The sequence below is a fragment of the Aquarana catesbeiana genome, linkage group LG03 (genome assembly GCF_042186555.1).
Source record: "Aquarana catesbeiana isolate 2022-GZ linkage group LG03, ASM4218655v1, whole genome shotgun sequence".
NCBI lineage: Eukaryota > Metazoa > Chordata > Amphibia > Anura > Ranidae > Aquarana > Aquarana catesbeiana.
In genome coordinates this window covers 743,551,905-743,566,528 of record NC_133326.1, presented here as the reverse complement: position 1 = coordinate 743,566,528, position 14,624 = coordinate 743,551,905, and the positions used below count along the sequence as shown (strand labels likewise).

Genomic DNA, 14,624 nt, shown 5'->3' with positions numbered 1-14,624 from the left:
AGTGCTGACAACAGGGCAGAGCTCTGTTAACCTCTGCCCAGCACTGATAACATCTTCTGGGTTCCATGGACAGGAGATGGTGAACCTCCATCCCCAGACACCAGTTGCAGAGACAGGGGATTTGATAGACTTTTCTGCTGAGGAAGAACCATCGGGTGAGCCCCCAGCAGAAGAGTTGGGATTAGGGCCAAACTTCATTGCGCTCTGCTCAGCACTGATGGCATCTTCTGAGTTCCACGGACAGGAGATGGTGAACCTCTATCCACAGACACCAGTTATAGAGGTAGGGGATTTAATAGACTTTTCTGCTGAGGAAGAACAACCTGATGAGCCTCCAGCAGAAGAGCTGCTATTGGGGCCAAACTTCACTGTGCTCTGCCCAGCACCAACAGCAGTATCTGTGGAGTTACAGGGAACTTCCCCAGTTGAAGCACCGGCAACCGGGCAGAGTGCTACCAACCTCTGGCCAGCACCGGCAACAACTACAGAGTTCCAGGGAGGTGGGGCAGTCGGCCTCCCTCCCCAACAGGTAGCCAGAGCAGATGGTGTGGGGTTTCCAGCGGAAGGGCTGGCAACAAGGCCGAGGATTGCTGGACTCTGCCCTGAACTAACAGAGGATGGATTTCCTGTGAAGGTGGATGGGACTTCAGTCTCCACCTGTATACCCCAGGGATGGTGGGCAGTGGGCCCCGATCCCCAACAGCATGACAGAGTGAGCCCAGACACCCTGTCCTCTCTCCAGCGGCAGAAAGGATTCCAGGGAGAAGAGCCAGTCCAGGCCTCTCCCCAGTGGCAGATATGTTCTCTGAGAGAGGCAGAGGTTGGCTGGGTGAGTAATGCTTTGTTTGAAACAATTTATTTGGGGTACTGTGTGGGTACAGGCAGTAGAGGACTGGAGCTGTTTACTAACTTCGGAGTCAACCCGTCTGTGGTCTCCTCCTGTGTTAGTCTTCTGCCGAAAGGGGAGAGATGTGATGGGGGGGCCCGTGGAACTCAGAATACATCTTATGTCTAAGGCACCCTGTGCTATCCTGGCACAGGGTGAGTGAGAAAATATATCTTGGACTACTTAAAATGGGACAGTAATATTTGTCCACAATATCTCCCAGGATGTATGTTAATTGAATGAGCTGATCACATTGTCCTCTATACAATGTAGGAGACGGGACGACTCCTATTGGAGCTCGTGTTAATTAGGTTTTGTTTGTATTGTTAATTGTAATTAGCTCCAGCTATTGTGTTGATATAACTGTGTGAAGCTCGGTGACCACAAGTCTGGGCGAAAGGTCATGTCTCAGTCACCTAGGCTGTATAAAGGATTAGATAATTAGCTCATGTTAATTAGGTTACATTTGTATTGTTAGAGTAATCTTCTCCTGTGTATATAAGACTGTATTCTGGTTCTGAATAAAGTGAGTTCATGGTAGCAACAAGCAAGTGTCGCCTTGTTTGTGCTCAGAGAGGTTGGAATATCTGATATCTGTATACAGACTGGGAGGAAGTGGTATATGACGGAAGCACTCAAGCGGAGTGTGGGACGTTCCGTGACAGATAGTATTAACAGCGCTAATAGTATTACTCAAAAACACTCCAAAGCTTACGGGTGATGTACTCAATAGTAATGCAGTCTCAAATGAACAAGAATACAAATAAAAATAATAATAGTATTATAACAAAGAGTCCAATGAAATTACATGAGAACCAAAAAAGTCCCCATGTGATCATTTAGAAAGTCACCAACAGAGGTTACATAATAAAAACAAAGGTGGTATGAGAGAAGCAGTTCATTGCATGCAGCAGACAGTTGAGCTCAGGGTTTAGATTCCTTCCGGAGAGCACTTATGAGTGGGTTAAAACACCTTCACCACGCCTTGTGAATGACCCCCTATGGTTATAAGCTCACCAGAGGTAAGACAAAAATGAGCCTGTTATCTCCTTTCTCCCTTGAATCAGCTCCTCCGCCGCCAGAGTCTCCCAATCCTCCACCGTCAAAGTAATATAATGTCATGGTAAACACATGTAAGGAAATAGAAGGGGAGGCTCTCCATAGTGGCATGGCTACGCCACCCATCAGCTGAGGGCAGCCAGCGTCATCCCGGGACTCATCGTAGTAGGCGGGCCGTTAGGAGCTCCGTTCAGCGGTGAGCTGATGCTGACTGTGTCAATGCTGTTTTAAACTTTTATACTGTGTAAGCGCATATTGTAAGGGGGGTTCCTGGGGGGTTTTTGTTCATTAAACTGTTTTACACTATGGAGAGCCTTGTATTTCCTTACATGTGTTTACCATGACATTATATTACTTTAAGAGAGTATTTTTTGGCTTCCTTTATAAACTGGTCACAAAAGGGTCTAATTTTTACAAAATTCGCATAGGCATCCGTCCAGTAAATCTCCATTCTTTGTGAATTGGACAAAATAAATGTTGTTTAGTCTATTTTCTCTTCTGAACGAATGTTCTTTTTTTGTGGACAGTAGTAAAATACCATATTATGGCCACTAAATGGGGCTGGGGAGCATAGGAAATATGTAACAAGAAATACAATGTAACAATTCTGGAGAACACTAGAGAGAATTAGTAACTATGTGTAATTCCTTCTAGCATTCTATAGAGTTGTTGCATTGTATCTCTTGCTACAAAGACTTGGGTATTTCCTCTGCTCCTCAGCACCATCTATTGGCCATAATGTGGTATTTTACCACTTCCTAAAATAAATGAGCAGAAGAGAAAATAGCCTAAAGAGCATTTGTTTTTGCCCAGCTTGCACAGGACAAATGTACATGTAGATTCGCTGGACAAATGGCTATACATTTTTTTTTAAAAGGGGTTTCATAATCCTGGAAATGGTGGTAAAAGAGCATTAAAGGGATGCTCCCCTAAACAAGGATTTTAGGATTGGGAACTGGGAAGAGGATGAAGATGGCTGAGGTCAGGATCCAAGGGCAGGTAGGTGGGTCACGGTGAGAAGAAGTTGAAGAGGGAAGTGTACCAGTGATGGTAGTCCTGATCTAGCACCCATAATAATGCCCACACTTGTAAGACATATTCTGCCCCTGAACAAAGAATTAGTGAGATCCCATCTGGAATAACAGACTGTTGTAGAACTGGACAGAAAGCAGAGAAGGGCCACCACATGGATATGAGGCATGGAGGAGCTCAACTATGAGAAGAAGAAGAGGCAATGATGATCACCATGTATAAATACATAAATGGTCCATATAGGGGAACTTGGTGAAATGTTGTTCACTTTAAGGTCCTGAGGGCACACTTTGACAAGTTTAACCTTTACATATGCAAAGGCTTCTTTGCAGTAAGAGCTGTGAAAACCTTGAATAGACTTCCTAAGGAGCATGGTTCTAGCCAGTTCTGTAGATTGCTGGATAACCCTAACCCTTGATGGACAGAATATAACGGGATATAAGGATTTAGGAGAAATAACACTGTAGATTGTTGATCCAGGAAGGATCTGATCACTATAGAGGATCAGGAATTAATCTTTTTTCACTATTGGAGCAAATCAGAACACAATTTCTTTCTTCCTCTGGATCTGGATCCTCTAGATTTTGGGTTTTGAGAATGTAAGTGCATTTTCTTTCTGTTTGGTTAAACTCAATGTGTTATTTTTATTTTAAAAGACTCTTGGATGTGCATTTTAGTGAACACAATATACAGGGATTTGGGAAATGATTATCGACACAAACACACACATCTACACAGGTTGAACTGGATGGACTAGTGTCTATATTCAACCTTACCAACTATGTAACTATTTTTAATCCTGACTATTTAAATCTGTGAACCCCCATGTCCACCATGTTCGGTCAGGCCAATTTTCTGGGGAACATACAGGTGCATCTCGAAAAATTAGAATATCATCAAAAAGTTCATTTATTTCAGTAATTCAATTCAAAAAGTGAAACTCTTTTATATAGATGTGTTACACACAGAGTGATATCATATTTAAGGGTTCCTTTGGTCAATTATGGCTCAGGGGGACTCAGAGTCCACAGTCCACACTGTATTAGGCTGCTTACATAGAGGCCATGTATAGTGTGTGACTGTGGACGGAGATAGATTGAGCTAAATTAGGCAGGCCGGTTAGTTAGTTAGTGGCAGTGTATTTGATATATATATATATATATACAGTTTAGTGTGTGTGTGTATATATATATAACACGGTGTATTGAAGTGGTTAAGGGGAACCCTGCGCCAAAATTAAAATAAAAATGTCATGGGGTCCCCCCAAAATCCATACCAGGCCCTTCAGGTCTGGTATAGATTTTAAGTGAAACCTTGCACCAAAATTTAAAAAAACAATGGCATAGGGGTCCCCCCAAAATCCATACCAGACCCTTATCCGAGCAAGCGGTCATGGCAGGCCAGGAAAATGGGGGGCGGGCGCCCCCCCTTCCTGAACCGTACCAGGCCACTTGCCCTCAACATGGGGGACCCCAAAGCACCTTGTCCCCATGTTGATAGGAACAAGGGCCTCATCTCCACAACCCTTGCCCGGTGGTGGTGGGGGTTTGCGGGCAGGGGGCTTATCGGAATCTGGAAGCCCCCGTTAACAAGGGGGGCCTCAAATCTCGGCCCCCCTATGTGAATGTACCCCTACCCATTCACCAAAAAAAGTGTCAAAAAAGTAAAGATGACAGGAGACAGTTTTTGACAATTCCCTTATTTAAAAAAAAAAGAAAAAAGTGTCCCGCGATGTCCATCCATCTTCAATCACAATCTTCAATCACCGGTTGACACCGCTCCCATCTGACGTCATGTGATGTCATGTGACATCAGAGGGGGCGGGGTCACCCGTTTACATCAACAGGTGGCCCCGCCCTCGCCTATATAACAGCTGTCACAGCCAAGAGACAGCAGTCGGCGGGACACCTCCCATTGAGGCGGAGCTTTTTTTTCCCTATTTTTTTGGGTCCGTCGGGCGACGTGATTGGAGATGGATGGACATCACAGGACACTTTTTCTCCTGACATTTTAACTTTTTTGGTGAATGGGTAGGGGTACATTGTACCCCTACCCATTCCCATGGGGGGGTGGGATCTGTGGGCCCCCTTGTTAAAGGGGGCTTTCAGATTCCGATAAGCCCCCCGCCAGCAGACCCTCACAACCACCGGAAAGGGTTGTGGGGATGAGGCCCTTGTCCCCAATAACATGGGGACAAGGTTCTTTGGGGGGACTCCAAAGCACCCTCCCCATGTTGAGGGTATGTGGCCTGACACGGTTCAGGGGGGGGGGGGGCGCTTGCTTGCCCCCCCTTTCCTGGCCTGCCATGGCTGCTTGCTCGGATAAGGCTCTGGTATGGATTTTGTGGGGGAAACCACACCATTTTTTTTAAACTTTGGCGCTGGGATTCCCTTAAAATCCATACCAGACGTGAAGGGCCTGGTATGGATTTTTGGGGGGACTCCGACACAGATTTTTTTTCAACGGTTTTCCATCTATATTGCCGGGAGCCAGCAATACATTACAGCTGCGAGCAATTTTAAATTACATTTTTTCCTTTAGGAATTAAACTTTGCTGCGGGACTGTAATAAACAACGGAGAGATGCGCTACTTTACAGGCAGACTAAGGGGACCCCCACGTTAAAGGAATATCACATTTTTTTTGCATCACTTTAAGCATTATTGAAATCACTCCTACTGAAAAAACTGACGTTTTTAAAACTTTTTTTTGCATTGATTCATGTCCCCTGGGGCAGGACCCGGGTCCCCAAGCACTTTTTATGGCAATAACTTGCATATAAGCCTTTAAAATTAACACTTTTTATTTTTCATGTTCATGTCCCATAGACTTTAATGGTGTTCGAATGTTTGCACAAATTTTTTGTCTGTTCGCATGTTCTGGTGCCAACTGAACCGGGGGGGGGGGGGAGGTGTTCCGCTCATCCCTACTCTCCATAAAGCTTCTCAACAGAGGGAAGCATGAAGTGCTCAAGGATTTTCTGCTAGAGGTCTGCGCTGGGTTTGGACTTGATAAAACACAGCGGACCAACACCAGCAGATGACACGGCTCCCCAAATCATCACGGACTGTGGAAAATGTTGCATTTCTTTCGGAAATCAGGAAATCAAGGTCCCAGATTCTGGAGGAGGGGTGGAGAGGCACAGAATCCAAGTTGCATGAGGCCCAGTGTGAAGTTTATAGTCAGTGAATATTTGGGGAGCCATGTCATCTGCTGGTGTTGGTCCACTGGGTTTTATTAAGTCCAAAGTAAGCAGCTTTTTGATTTGAATTACTGAAATAAATGAACTTTTTGATGATAGTCTAGTTTTTTGACATGCACCTGTATGTGGGATATAGATTTTGTACTGTAAGTTGGCCATTAGTGGCTTAACCACTCTTTGGGGTTTTCTATGTATCATAGCTGCTTCTCTACCCATACAAGCCAATGGGAATACAAAAGCAGCTTCAAGCAGGTCAATTGTGGGTCAGGAGGATCTCAAATGCACCGGTAAGGACATTGCCTAAAAACTCGTCTTTGCCTCCCAGGTCCTTTGCTTGGAGGATGAAGCCAGAGCTGGGAAAGGGTCTTAGTTTTCATAGCTGCCCATATACAGTATGGGCTTTTAGTGTCTCGAACTGGCCTGCCGCAGAGGCCTAAAGAGTTCTATCATGACCTGTGGCAGAGGCCAAAGAAGTTGAAAGGTAGCCATCCATCTGTACCTACAGAATTTACATTGGTCCGTGGCAGAGACCTAAAGAGCCCTACAGCTGACCCGTGGCAGAGGTCTTGGATACTGGAAGATAGTAGCCCTTCTGGGCCTAAAGAGTTCTGTGAGAAGTCTACTTATTGAAGAGAATTTTGGGGTATCCTGTACTCCTTACCCCCTAAGACAATTGAGCCAATAGATTGCAAGAAAAAGATTGAAGATACGGTCTGTCGTTTTTGACAGACCAGTGAGTGTTTAGATGCATCCACAGGACAGGTCAATGTCAGGAAAGCTAGGAGGGTTCCTAAACATCCAATAACTTTTAAATGCTTCAATGGTTAACACCTATCAATAAATTCTGAGTAATCTCAGATGCGTCTCAAACTTATGTAAAAGCACACTCATCGGCCCAACCCAAAGCTATCGGCACAAGCCCTTCTGTAATGGACCCCTTCCACTGGAGGTAGAATGGTCTTTTCTTGTCCTTCAGATGATGCTCTCTTGTCATCTTGTGAAGGCTTTTCACTCTCGTTGGATTGATTTATACCTTGTCCCTAATTCATGATACATACAGTATAAACTAAACCAGTCCAGTTTTTATAACTTTTAGCTGTTAGAGACTTTCCATGGAATTTATTCACCTAGAACTTGGGAGTCTGTGTCCTCCACAAACCACTTGCCGACCGGCAATTGTACATATATGTTGGCACTTTGAAGATGGATATCTCGGTAACGGCAGCAGCTGCTGCCATAACCGAGGTATCCATCTTTTCAGTGATCAGTTCTGTTAACAATAATGGTGGTCTCTGCGGCAGACTCGCCGCAAGATCACCGTTATTGGCAGCAGGAGAGGGGCCGCCCTCCGCCGCTTACTGGAGCCATCAGCATTGGTGGAGGCGATCGGGACCTGTCCGTGGATGGGTATGGAGACGAGTGAGAGGAAAATGGCCCCCACCCATCTCCATACCATAGCAGGGCGGAAGCGAGGTCAAAACATCACTTCCGCCCATACGTCTTAAAGGCACATTTTTTTGTTGTAATTTTTTCAAATGACAAATTTTTTTTCTTTTATTGCATTTAAGTCCAAATATGAGATCTGAGGACTTTTTGACGCCAGATCTCATATTTAGGAGGACCTGTCATGCTTTTTTCTATTACAAGGGATGTAAAGTGCCCCGTCCCGACGAGCTCGCACGCAGAAGCGAACGTATACGTGAGTAGCCCCCGCATATGAAAACAGTGGTCAAACCACACATGTAGGTATCGCCATGATCGTTAGAGTGAGAGCAATAATTCTAGCCCTAGACCTCCTCTGTAACTCAAAACATGCAACCTGTAGAATTTTTTAAACGTCGCCTGTAGAGATTTTTGAGGGTAAAAGTTTGACCCCATTCCACGAGCGGGCACAATTTTGAAGCGTGACATGTTGGGTATCAATTTACTCGGCGTAACATTATCTTTCACAATATAAAAAAAAATTGGGCTAACTTTACTGTTGTCTTATTTTTTTATTCAAAAAAGTGAATTTCTTTCCAAAAAAAGTGCGCTTGTAAGACCGCTGTGCAAATACGGTGTGACAAAAAGTATTGCAATGACCGCCATTTTATTCTCGAGGGTGTTAGAAAAAAAAATGTAGAATGTTTTTAACTTGTAAACATCGAGTCTGAAAAAGAGGCTTGATCTTTAAGTGGTTAATGGTCAGCCCATTGGAAGGGGACACTGGACATTCAGAGGGGATGCTAAGCGCATAAAAGAGATGGGAGGTCACTCAGGATGAAAGCTTCATAAACTGTCTGGTAAAAGATACATGGATACAATGTGGTTACAGTATTGATGGTGTCTTGTAGAACTTCGTGTTTGGCATATCAAAGGGGAAGTACACCTGGATTGGACTGACGGACGTGTCAGGAGACTGGAAATGGGTGGATGGAACTGATTATAATTCTACACCAAAGTGAGTATGGAACCCCCCACAATACTCTTTGTGACCCCAGCCAGCATGACATCTTGTAAACTAAACACAATGCTTGATAAGGAAAGGTAGCATTTGGCCTGCTTTGCCTGCAGTTAAAACTCACCTCAATAAGACATGATGCATCCAAAGCAGGTCAAACTCATCCTCCAAAATTATAAATACTAGTCAATTGAAGACCATGATATTTCACTGACCTGTGTTTGAGCTGTGTTCCAAATGCACATCAAACACAGGAAAACAGTGACTATCACCAGGAGCTCTTAAAAAGTTGGTGGCTTTGGCCCTGTATGTCCTTCAGGGTGGAGATGCTCATTTGTTTGTCTTATAGGTACCGTGGCACTGTAGGTCCTTTAGGGTGGAGATGCTCATGTGTTTGTCTTATTAGTGATCATGGCACTGTGATTTCTTCAGGGTGCAGATGTGTTTGTCTTATAGGTGACTGTGGCACTGTGAGTCCTTCAAGATGGAGATGCCCATTTTTTTGTTCCTTTTAGTAACCATGGCATTGTAGGTCCTTTATTGTGGAGATGCTCATGTGTTTGTCTTATTAGTGACCATTAGTGACCATGGTGCTGTGGGTGCCTCAGGGTGGAGATGTGTTTGTCTCATAGATGACCATGACGCTGTAGGTCCTTCAGGGTGGAGATGCTCATTTGTATTTGTCTTATAGGTGACCATGACGCTGTAGGTCCTTCAGGGTGGAGATGCTCATTTGTATTTGTCTTATAGGTGACCATTGCACTGTGAGTCCTTCAGGGTGGAGATGCTCATGTGTTTGTCTTATAGGTGACCATGGTGCTGTCGGTCCTTCAGGATGGAAATGCTCATGTGTTTGTCCTATAGATGACCATGGTGCTGTAGGTCCTTCAGGGTGGAGATTCTCATTTGTGTTTGTCTTATAGGTGGCCATGGTGCCGTGAGCCCTTCAGGGTGGAGATGCTTATGTGTTTGTCTTATAGGTGACTATGACACTGTGAGCCCTTGAAGGTAGAGATTCTCATTTGTGTTTGTATTTTAGGAATTGGGTGCCAGGACAGCCTGATGAGTATTATGGTCATGGACTTGGTGGAGGAGAAGACTGCGCCCACCTACACAGGGATGGCCGATGGAACGATGACCACTGCTCCCGTGCGTACAACTACATCTGTGAGATGGACATGATATGAGGAGTGATGGGACACTAAGGGGACCTTGTCATAATGACTACTTTTTCTATCGCTGAGTCCCAGCTGAAGGACCCTATTCATGGAGGTTGGAAGTCATAACATACCTCTATGTAGCGCCATTGTTCTATTAGTCCATAAAAGCCTGCTTTAGGGTGGAGTGAGTCCACCAGCCTCTTCCTTACTTTCCACCATTTTTTTCCATATTCACCCTGCATTCTGCTTGAAGTCACCAGTAAAGCGACAGAAAAGGACTTTGTACCTCCCATAAGTGAAGGCCCAACATTGAGTTCTCGTGATTTGCTCCTGTAGGCATATAATTGTGTCTGAGGTGCTCCAAAATATTTAGGATGTCAGAGAATCACACACCTAAGCGATTCCTCTAAATTACATCAGCAGTTCTGATTAGGGTTTAGGAAGGGGTGGAGAACTTTGCCAAGCTTGATTTTTCAGAATATTTACAATTATTCTCTAATTTTGCCATGAGACATAGGAGATGAAATGATCTTTTATAGTCAGGAGGGTGCAGTGCCCTTGGTGCTCCAGACATGGCTTTCTTTATAAACAAACCCACATCAGATCCTGATGTAGTGTGACATGGCTTCGTTAAGAAGGACATAGCAACAACAATGCTGTCAACAAAGCCAAGTGATTCTCATGTGCACTCTGACATATCCGTCACATGACTTTGTTTATGAACAAAGAATCGGGATTACCATTAGGCCGATTTTGTAGCATCTACAGATTCACTCTCCATTACAGCAGTAACGCCCCAGAGGAAATAAGCAGAGAGGTTTGTAGAGACATAGAGAGGCATAACCCTGGAGAGAGTGGAAATAAGTGGAGAGAGCCACTCAGCTCCTCAGCTGGCGATGAGGAAAGCGGTCTGAGTGGTTAATTAGCCGCTGGATCACTTTTAGAAGCAGCGGGAGGGATCATCTCGCCGGGGTTTCTCGGGCTTACCGTTCAAGCCAGTGAGCCCAGGAAATGATCTGACGGTTCATGCGGCTGGCTTTAGAGGGTACCAGAGACCAGATAGTCTCTGATCACTTGTATGATCTAGGAGGACTGGAACAATGCCATGACGTCATTTCGTCATGACGTCCAGGGAGTAAGTAAACCATTTTTTTTTAAAAGGAAAAGATCAAATTTAATTTTTTGATTTTTTGCTTTCAATGGTAGGGGAGAGATTTGGGGGTCGTATAGATACCATAAAGAGGACCTGTCATCTCTTATTTCTATTACATGAGATCTCTCCATAAAGAGGACCTGTCATCTCTTATTTCTATTATATGAGATCTCCATAAAGAGGACCTGTCATCTCTTATTTCTATTACTTGAGATCTCCCCATAAAGAGGACCTGTCATCTCTTATTTCTATTACATGAGATCTCCATAAAGAGGACCTGTCATCTCTTATTTCTATTACATGAGATCTCCATAAAGAGGACCTGTCATCTCTTATTTCTATTACATGAGATCTCTCCATAAAGAGGACCTGTCATCTCTTATTTCTATTACATGAGATCTCCATAAAGAGGACCTGTCATCTCTTATTTCTATTACATGAGATCTCCATAAAGAGGACCTGTCATCTCTTATTTCTATTACTCGAGATCTCCCCATAAAGAGGACCTGTCATCTCCTATTTCTATTACATGAGATCTCTCCATAAAGAGGACCTGTCATCCTTATTTCTATTACAAGTGATGTTTACATTGCTTGTAATAGAAATAAAAGTGATCAAAATGTAAAAAAAAGAAGGCATGTGCCCCCACCCCTCTGTGCTCGCACGCTGAAGTGAAAGCATATGTTAGTCAAAAAACGCATATGTAAATGGTGTTCACACCACACATGTAAGATATCCCCTGTAAAGGTCAGAGCAAGAGCAATAATTCTAGCACTGGACCTCCTCTGTATCTCTAAACATGTAACCTGTAAAAATTTTTGAAAGCGTGACCCATGGAGATATTTAAGTATTCTAGTTTGTCGCCATTCCACAAGCATGAGCAATTTTAAAGCGTGACATGTTGGGTATCTATTTACTTGGCGTAACATCATCTTTCATATTTGACCAAAAACATGGGATATATATTGTGTTCAATATATTCAAAATTCATTAAAGTGTAATTTTTCCAGAAATATATATTATATATTATTATATAGAATGTTTGGGGGTTCTAAGAAAATTTCTAGCAAAAAATACCTATTTTTACTGGTAAACAAAAAGTGCCAAAAAAGGCGCGGTCTTCAAGTGGGTAATCTGCACCAACGTTGTACCCGGTCCCCACTGAGAAAACAACGATTTACTTATCTTTACCAACCGGATTATATAGATCCCCCAAAAACCTGATTCTGGAGGTCAATGATAAAGAATATCATAAGAAAACCTGATAGATCTATAATACATGTTCTTATAATATTTCACACAGTAAAAGATATATTTTATATTTGTAATATATTTTGAAAATCGATTTTTTAATGTCTTAATCAATAATAATAAAAAAAGAAATAAAATCATCTGGTGTCCCTTTTACTCTCCATAAAGTCCAAACTTCTACCGTCCCTACCGAGGAGTCCTTAAAAATATCAGGATTTCATTATTATTAACAAATACAAGGATGTGACCAATGTAATATTCTCTGTACAGCACTGCGGTATATGTCAGAGCTATATAAATGTATAAAAAATCATACAAACATACAGCTTATTAATAAAAACATATTTACACAAAAATAAACAACAACTAAACAAAAACAAGCGTGCTTACATCAGCAAGTAAAGAAAACTGTTTCCTGACAAGATAACATATTAAGAAACATTAATGACAACAAAAAAGAGACTACAAACCCCGAACCTCAACTTAAACACAATCCAGGGTAAGAAACATTTTGAGATTTAATCGCCATCACTCAGACTTCCACATCATTCACCTTAAATTCTGCACCAGCCACCCTCATTCCCTTCCCACCTCCCCCTCCACCATCTTCCAATCCATCCCTCACTCCACCCCTTCGGCTATAAGGGTGACCAACCTTATCACATAAGTTACATTTAATGATGTTACAGTCCCTTGCCAGGTGCCCCAGTTCCTGGCACAAAGAGCACTTCTGTTCTGGACAGTTAGAGGAGAAATGTCCCTTGACTCCACATTTACGGCACACCTTAGGTTGACCAGGGTAGAAGACGGTAATCCTATCTCTACCAATAAAGGCAGAGAAGGGCAAATGCTGGACCACATTCCCACACACACTCAACCTCATTGACACTGACCACCCACCCGTCCAGATTCCTCTATCATCCACAATCTTTTTTAGGGGACACAACATTTCACCAAACCTCCTCAACCAGACCCTTAAATCCTCGGGAGGTATAGGCTCATTCTTTGTCAGGATAGTCACATTTTTTTTATCAAGGGCTGTTGTGAGACGAGTTTGGGGATAAGCCCCTTCCAGTCCGGCTGGCCCCCATATACACGCTCAAACTGCTCCCAAAACAGATCCAGTGTTTCTGGACGCACAAAGGACAAATCATGTTCAAAGGAACAAGCCGGACTAATAAGAGCATAAATATCCTCTGCCTTAAATCCCATGGCTAGGATCTTATCCACAACTACCCTCCTGACAGGTGGAATACCTCTTCCTTCCCACCTGAGCTGTACCACATTCCTGCATTTAATAGAAGAAGGTGTGTTAGGTGAAAGTCACACAACTGGCTCTCTTCCACCACCACCAGCATGACTTTGTCCCGACACAACCTTAGCATAATTTCTAACTGGGACAGATGACACATTAACTGGTTGCATAGGACCCTCTGAAATCTGGTTTGGTAAATTACCCACCATTTGATCCTCCCTCCTCCCCTCCAGAACAATAGTCCCGCTCACCATAGTTCCAGAAGTACCACAGATACCAGCAGTCCTGTCATCAAGTAAAGTTTTCTGTTTAGAAAAAACACCAGCTGTTTCAGCGTTCATATGGCCCTCCTGCTCTGCAGTTTCAATGTTCATGCGACATTCCTGCTCTGTTAGTGTCCATGTGGAATTCCTCGCAGCCAGCTCCTCTTGCATTCCCTGCTTATTGCAAGGATCTGTTGGCAGGTGCAATCTTATCATGATCCTCATCTGACGAGTCAGTGCCACTCAAGGGAGATTCCATTTCTGTAAAGACCTGCAGCAATCTGCCATTTTCCTCAACAACCTCCTGAGATGACCCAGGCTGCTGTGGAGGGAGGGGGCAGATACTGAGTCAGACATGACAGATCCTGAGACAGGGGTAGTACTGGGGTCACCATGTGAAGCCACTTCCTTACCCGCCTATCCATACTGTCGCCGTTGCTCTGTCATTCACCCTCTGGCTGGTACTGGCACAGGCACTTTCCTTCATCTGTTGGAATCTCTCCTCATTCTCACACTTTTCTCTGAACGCACTGCTGCTCTCCTTCAGAGAGGTGATAAACTTCTCCTGCTTTTTCAATGCCTCTTCCAGAGACTTTAGCTTGGAGAATTCCCTCTTACTGTTTCCACACTTACTTTGCAGGAATTTCTTTTTTTCTTTTTGAGATCTTCTTTCATGACAGCAAGTTTATGTTCCTCCTTAGCAATGTGGCAAAGTCTGTTCACCACTTTATTCTGGAAGACTGCGAAGGATTCCCCTTGCATACGGGACAGGCTCAGGATCCATTGCAGCTTGAGCACCTGGAGTAGGCCTCAGTGCCTCTGGAATGCCTCCACCTTTGTCTCCCCCCACCCACTGCATGGAGGTTGGGGGAGAAGCCTGCAGGACAGGCCCAGGCTTTATGTTTCCTCCAAATGAGAACAAAG

The 14,624-nt window shown here is 43.8% G+C and overlaps 1 protein-coding gene across 1 annotated transcript in view; it reads left to right on the top strand.

Moving 5' to 3' along the window:
* Positions 1–12,322, top strand: part of LOC141133882 (asialoglycoprotein receptor 1-like) — a 44,513-nt gene extending 32,191 nt beyond the window's left edge. The window contains exons 8-9 of the mRNA XM_073623481.1: positions 8,512–8,618; positions 9,658–12,322. Of these exons, the coding sequence (XP_073479582.1) occupies positions 8,512–8,618; positions 9,658–9,805 (255 nt within the window). The 3' untranslated portion in view covers positions 9,806–12,322. The remainder of the gene's footprint in view (positions 1–8,511; positions 8,619–9,657) is intronic.
* The last annotated feature ends 2,302 nt before the right edge of the window (positions 12,323–14,624 follow it).